Source organism: Cajanus cajan, chromosome 7, assembly GCF_000230855.2.
Source record: "Cajanus cajan strain Asha chromosome 7, NIPB_CcT2T_4, whole genome shotgun sequence".
NCBI classification, from domain to species: Eukaryota; Viridiplantae; Streptophyta; class Magnoliopsida; order Fabales; family Fabaceae; genus Cajanus; species Cajanus cajan.
Genome location: NC_138523.1, coordinates 43,276,480 through 43,284,218, shown reverse-complemented (window position 1 = coordinate 43,284,218; position 7,739 = coordinate 43,276,480). Strand labels below are relative to the sequence as shown.

At 37.3% G+C, this 7,739-nt stretch overlaps 1 protein-coding gene across 1 annotated transcript; it reads left to right on the top strand.

Moving 5' to 3' along the window:
* The first annotated feature begins 4,237 nt into the window (after window positions 1-4,237).
* On the top strand, window positions 4,238-6,034 carry LOC109812127 (uncharacterized). The gene has a single exon (XM_020376012.2). The coding sequence runs from the start codon at window positions 4,238-4,240 to the stop codon at window positions 6,032-6,034; it is 1,797 nt and encodes a 598-aa protein (XP_020231601.2).
* The last annotated feature ends 1,705 nt before the right edge of the window (window positions 6,035-7,739 follow it).

The following is a 7,739-nucleotide window of genomic DNA, read 5'->3' as shown; positions in this document are numbered from 1 at the left end:
TTTCTACTTTTTTTTTTCATATTTAATGGTAGAATTTGAATATCACATAAGTTATTATTACTTATTAATTATAATACGGCGTGTTTTAGATGTTGTAATTTAATTATTGTTATTTTGTTGTTTGATTGTTTTAGAGATCAAAAAAAATCCTGAAGAGTTAAGTTGTACGGATAGTTTCAAATAAAGTTAGGTTAACCTTAAGTTAAAAAAAAAATTACAGAGAAATTCTCTAAAGTTTTAAGAAATTCTTTTCTTCTTCTTTTTCTTCTTCTTCTTTTTTCTTTTAACTGAAATCATTTTCTTCTTCATTCCTATAGTTTATTTGCTTGCCTAGTTGGGGATTCAAGTTCCTAAAGTTGGAAATCTCAAGTCAAAGTCGTATAGAGTTCTCTTCTTCTTCTTCTCCTCTTCTCAGTTGATTGACTAGAGGTAAGGGAAGCTCTGTGATTTGATTTGCTATGTTGAATGTTTAGTATTGTTGTCTGAATTCGTCACTTGTATGACTGAATTAGTGAAGGTTGCAATTCGGAGGTGTTGTTAGAAGTGCTCTTGAAATGGTGTTCTTGATTAACTTCAATAATTATGATTTTTTATAATTGCTTGTGTTGTTTTGAGTTGGTTTGGTGTTTGTTGGGATGTAAGCAAAATATCACATCGTGAAGACTTAAGCCTAAAACGGACAATATCTTATCATTATGAACACATGTGTGTGTGGTCACCTCCGATGCACAACAATGTTGCTTATGGTGCATATATGTTGTATGTTGGTTTGCATGTTGTCTTGGCTGGTTGGATGGCAAGTTTTGAGAGATATGAAGTATGTTGTTTTAAGTTGTTTAATGTTGAAGTATGATAATTATGGATATGATTGATGATGTTTAAAGTTGTCTACGATGAGATTGATGAAGTTGATTAAGTTGTAAGATGTATAATGTTTTAAGTTGCATGTTAATAGATGATAAAATTGTAATTATATAGATGTTATAGTCGATTAAGTTGATTAAGTTGTTAGACAAGTGGTAGATATGCATGTCTTTGCTAAAATACACAAAAACTAGAAGAGAGTAAAAAATGTTTTAGAAATAAAAATATCTTACTATATGGATATAAGTTATGGTGCTCAAAGAGTTTAGTTTAAAACCCTTTAATAAGTAAGTTGGCTTTTTGAATAGGTAGTTACTTTAAATTGTCTCCTCTATGTTTTATGTGGAATCCGTATGTGGGTAAAGTCAAAACATACATGTATAAAGTGACCAACCAAGAGACTTAATCCCTAAAAGAGTATTGAAAGAACATAGTATTTGAAGGGTAATTGGTATGCTAATCTCATAGAATTAGTATTGCAACCTAATGTCGTGGTAGACTTTAATTGAACTATTCTACCTTTATAAAAATACTAGACTTTATAATTTAAGTGGCGAAACCTAAGAAATCAAAATTAAAATCTATACCTAACACTCTTTGAGGTCTAAGGTTATTTATACTTGGCCTAGTTGCAATAGGTCAAAAATTGTGGGTTGATAAGATTTAGTTACTTAAATTGTTCATCTCAGTTGTAGAAGCTCTCCATAATTTATATACGTTACGACACATTAGTTGCTTATTGTTGTCTATGTTGATTATGTTGTTATGTTGAAGTTGTTAAAATGTGTTGTGGTGTTGTAAGTTGTTGAGATGTTGTTTATAAGTTGAAAGTTGATATGTAGTGTTGCATGGGATGTTGAACATATTGCTTATGTTGTATTGTTATAAGTTGATGTATATGTATGTTATTTCTATTTCACCAACTTACCTTTTTTTTTCTCTTGTGGTTAAGATTACAATAGTCATACTTGGTATAAAAGTAGGACAAAATTAGTAAGTTTTCTTGGATGGTTGGTGACAAGTCATGTTGGTATGGCTCTTTTGTGTTGCTGCTACTCTAATGTAGCCAAAGGTCATGTTTAGACACTTGACCGACAAGTAGAGTTTATTTTGTATACAATTATATAGTTGATGTAGTTTGTATATATGCACAAGACATTATATAATCCCGTAAGGAAATTTTGTGTTTTCAGTAATATGTTTTTTGTCCCATAAATGTATAATTATCATGAATAACGAGACAATTATTGTGTGAGAATCCTATGTTGATTGTATGTTATTCAAATCTTTCCGCTGCATTTTAGTTGCACTGGATTAAGTGTAATAATTTAGTTGATGGTTATAATTATAATAATTCAAAAGTTAAAATGTGTATTTGTTTTAAAGTAAAAATAAAAAATACAATGAAAACCTCATAATTATTTTATAAATAATTTTTTATTATAAAAAACCTAACATGTTTAGAAGTATAAAGTTAGTTGTCGACTAACATTGATTAATATAAATAGTAATTACTTATATTTTTAATTCTTAATCTTAAATATAAAATATATTATATTTAGAAGAGATATTTTGTGTACGTTCATAATTTTGATAAAAATTAATTATTAGCTCTAATAATAAATATTTCGTATGAATCTTATAATAAATAAAAATATAAAATAAAAATTAACTCGGAACTTAATTAAAGTATAAATAACTTTAGTAAAAGAAGTTGACAATTATTTTATAAATAACTTTTTTTATACATTTCTTAAGGTGTAGCAATCTAGCTGTCAACTTGCGGAAAGATAGTGGGCTCCATTCCGAACGTGGATCTTATCAACAATTACCATGTTTGTCTGTAATGTAGAGCCGTATAATTCGGTAATTGATTAATAACCAGCTCAACCCAAAAGTAGTCAAGATAATATTTTCTATTCACAGACTTCTTTTTTGACAGCTATATTCACAAACTTTAAATCTTTGAATAGTCATTCCACGTTAATTATTTTTATTTTGGGGACTCCCAATTCCCAAATTCAAATTGTATTCTCGTGGCATTATGCATTTGCATGACGACGATGATGACCAGACTCTAATCCCACATGTCCTCTTCTTGGAATTATTGTCCAAAAGATATTTTTGGGGTTATCTAATATTGGAAAACTTCAACGACAAAATTGACATATTATATTCTTAATTATTTTTTTTTCGAGCGAAGTGCAAATACGAGAAATAAAAATAGTGATAATTCGTGGCAAAAAAATGTGTGAAAAATTCTAAATATAAAATTAGAAGTTAATGGTTGTGTTGATGTTGAGGGTGATATGATGGTATGGTCATGAAGATGATTGTCAAAATAGAGATGGCCAGCAATAGCATATTTGGCATTGGAACCCTCAGTTATGGTCAAATCTGTATCCTGTATTGTTATAAAAAAGGAAATAAACCTTGACACGGATTAGGGTTGATATCATTTTTTGTCGACTCAATTTTTAAAAAGATAAAATAATGTCGAGTTTGAATTAGAAATCCAATCTAATATTTGATTAAAGAGGAGAATTCAAATAATATCCATATTAATATAATTTAATTAAATATTATATTGTTTAATAATTTTATATTAAATATATATTTTATAAATTTAATTATTAAATTAAAAATTCGTATCGTTTTTATATATTTATATCAAAATATTTATATTTTATTATATTTTAAAATATATATTACATTAATTTTATTTTATAAGAATAAAGTATCAAATTATTTTAAATTAATATAAAATTATATATATATAATCTAAGAATAAATAAATTTTAATTTAATGATTGAATTTATAAAATGTACATTTAATATAAAATTATTAAGTGGTGTAATACTTAGTAAAAATTATACTGGTATCATTTGAACTTTTATCTATATATAAATATGTACTGGTAGGGGCAAGTAGGGGCGTTCGGCCACCACCCCGTCGGCCGCCGAATGGCAGAACCAGGTGGTCGAACGCTAGTCGGCCACCAGGATCGACCCATCATTACTCATTGCCCTTAATCCATGATTAGGGGTTAATTAGCTGATTAAGGTGTACTACCTAATACGATAAATACGTTGCAGGGCCCATGGGGTCCAAGGCCCATAAATGTCAGTATAAATAACTCAGGTCAAAAGGTAACGTTACTGTTCATTAATTATCCTAGATATTCGTGCTTGTCCTGACTTGAGTGTTGGAGTGCCTTTTGCAGGTACCAACCCCTTCACCAGTGCATTGGATCGGAGCTCTCATTCGGCCTCAGACTACGAGAAGATTACTGGTGTACCCCTTTTGCAGGTACATTTGGCGCCCACCGTGGGGCCGAACTGAGATGATTGTGAAGATTAGTTGAGCAAGACAATGGCGATAACAAGGAGAATGAATACGGTAGAACAACAGCTCGAGGAGGAGCGTGTTGAAGTGGTGGATGAGACCGACCTCTCGGAAACCGTTCGTTTATTAAAACAGGAGATGGCCGCGATGAAACAACAGCGGGAGAAGGATGCGAAGGAGCTTTCGGCATTAAGAGCCGAAAACGAAGCACTAAAAAATGATCCGACCTGGAAACCCACTCAAGTGACCAACATGCCGACCCAGGGGTCCTATCAGTCTCATGAGGTCCATACCTCGGCTCCACATGCCTCGGCGGCGGCACCTCCAATAATCCTTTCGGCTCAACATACTGTTGGTCGTCCTACAGACATGGCCACTGTTGGCTCGCATCGTCACCCTTTTACTCCTTCCATTATGCAACTCCCTTTAATGGATAATTGGAAATCCTTGCCCATCGATAAGTATGATGGTACAACAGATCCTGATGAACATTTGGATGTTTTTTTGACGCAGGTTACATTGAGTACAACAGATGATGCTGCCTTGTGTCGGATTTTTCCGACGTCTCTCAAAGGCAGGGCCCTGAGTTGGTTTACTCGACTCCCTTCTAACTCCATTGATTCGTTCAACACATTGTCTTCCCAGTTCGTAATTCAGTTTGCAACGAGCCGACCTCATAGCTTGACGTCTCTATCCCTGGTCAATCTTCGCCAAGACAAAAAAGAGTCCCTTCGGACATTTATGGATCGGTTCAACAAGACTGCTTTGGAAATCCGCGATCTCAATCCGGCTGTTGCACTGCATCACCTGACAACAGCTTTAAAGCCTGGGCCGTTTGTTAATAGCATCTGTAAAAAGCCTCCTTCGGACATGAATGATTTACGAAGGCGGGCCGATAAGTATATGCAAATGGAAGAATTGGCTGAATATCGCAATCAAGCCCGAGCCGAACCATCAAGCAAGCCAGAGAAGCAAACAGAGCAACCATACAAGGGGCGAGGCAAGGAGATAACCCTTTGGGACCGACCCGTGCGGGGATCGAAGTATACACACTATACCCCTCTCAACGCAAGTCGATCCGCGGTGCTTGAACACGCGCTGGCGACGGAAATACTGGCTGTCCTGAAAAGGGCTTCCACTCCTCCACGCGCTGATACCAGTAAATCTTGCCGGTATCACCGTAATCGGGGACATTCTACTGAGGAGTGCGCAACCCTTAGAGACAAAATTGAGGAGTTAGTCAAGCAAGGCCGGCTTCATAATTTTGTTGATCGGCTTGGCTCGTCTCGGTCCCGTCAATATCAATCGAGACGTGATCAGCCTAGGCAAGACCGTTCGGATAGATCTCGTCGCGAGCGAAGCCGGTCACGAGAGAGAAAAGATGAACCTACAGTTTCACATAGGCGAGTCATCAACACCATCGCGGGAGGATTCGCCGGCGGAGGTTTTACTTCTTCGGCCCGAAAAAGACACTTGCGTGTCGTGCGGTCGGTCAACACAATCGATAGACAACCTGTTCGGAGATTACCGGCCATAACTTTCACCGATGCCGATTTCCAAGGCATAGATCCCATACAGGATGATCCCATGGTGATTAGCGTCGAAATTCACAACTGCATCGTTAGAAAGACACTGGTGGATCAAGGCAGTTCGGCAGATAAATTGTATTGGAACACTTTCAAACAACTGGGTATCTCCGAGAAAGAACTTATGCCATATGACGAACCACTAGTCGGCTTCTCAGGGGAGAGGGCAAGTACCAAGGGGTACATTAAACTTTTTACTCGCTTTTGTTTTGATGAGCAGGAGTATAAAGACATCTAGGTCAAATACATAGTAGTACACGCTAATACGTCCTACAATATTCTTCTGGGTCGGCCCTCATTGAATATGTTGGGCGCTATCGTTTCCACACCGCATTTGGCAATGAAATTCCCATCTGAAAAAGGGAAAATCCTCACAGTTCATGCCGATCAGAAGGCAGCTCGAGAATGTTACTTCGCTAGTCTACAAGTAACTCCTGTTGAGGAAACACAATCAAAATCAAAGAGAGTTCATGTGGTGAACCCCCTAGCAGCAGATACATCTTCAAATTGGGATTTGGATCCCAGAATGAATGAGGACGAACGAATGGAATCAACCGAGGAGAAGATTGCATTCCAGATCGGCTCGGAAACTTCCCAAGTCACATATCTCGGGGCCGGATTGGCCAAATCGGAAAAAGAAGCATTAGGCAAGATCATCCATAAAAACAAGGACCTCTTTGCTTGGGTACCTTCTGATATGCCAGGCATTGACCCAAAAGTGATGTGTCACAAACTCTCCGTTTGCCGGGAAGCTAAACCAGTAGCTCAACGGAAGAGGAAGATGGGAACCGAAAGGAAAATGGCTGTTGAGAACGAGGTAGTTAAACTGCTTGAGGCAAAGTTTATTCGGGAGGTGCAATACACAACATGGTTGGCAAACGTAGTTATGGTTAAGAAGGCTAATGGGAAATGGCGGATGTGCACCGATTACACAAATCTCAACAAAGCCTGCCCGAAAGACGCTTACCCGTTGCCCAGCATTGATCGTTTAGTTGATGGGGCCTCTGGACATAGCATGCTGACTTTTCTTGACGCCTATTCAGGATATAATCAAATTCAAATGCACTCCTAGGATGAGGAAAAGACCGCTTTCATCACCGTTCGGCCAACTATTGTTACCAAGTAATGTCGTTCGACCTCAAGAATGCCGGAGCCACATATCAAAAACTGATGAACAAGATGTTCAAGGAACAAATTGGTAGAAATATGGAAGTCTATGTGGATGATATGGTAGTAAAGTCGGCAGAACTCTACAACCATATCACGGACTTGGTCGAAATTTTCCAGCAACTTCGACGATATGATATGAGACTCAATCCCGAAAAGTGCACATTCGGCGTCGCAGGTGGTAAGTTCCTTGGATTCATGCTTTCGGTTAGGGGCATTGAGGCTAATCCTGACAAGTGCCAAGCAGTTATTGACATGAGAAGCCCGCAAAGCGTGAAAGAGGTACAACGGTTGGCAGGTCGGCTCACGACATTATCAAGATTTCTTCCATGCCTCACAGAAACAGCCAAACCAATTTTGAGTTTGCTGAAAAAAGTACACAAGTTCACATGGACGAAAGAGTGTGAAGCGGCTTTTCAAGTGTTGAAACAGTGTCTCGGAACACCTCCGATTCTTTCAAAACCTGACCCTCAATCGGACCTTATTATCTACTTATGCGTTTCCCAGGAAGCCATCAGTGCGGTGTTGATACAAGAGCACGAGACCCAAAAGCCTATCTACTTTATTAGCCGAATGCTGCAGGAATCAGAAACACGATATCAATTACTTGAAAAGATAGCACTTTGTCTTGTCCACACAGCACGAAGACTTCGGCAATACTTCCAGGGGCACCGAATAGTCGTACGCACGGATTGCCCAATCGCTAAGGTTCTGAGGAAACCTGAATTAGCAGGACGAATGATGGCATGGTCCATTGAACTGTCAGAATTTGACAT

What these genes read in the sequence shown, in the direction of transcription:
- LOC109812127 (XM_020376012.2), top strand. Translation starts at nt 4,238, where the DNA reads ATGGCGATAACAAGGAGAATGAATACGGTAGAACAACAGCTCGAGGAG.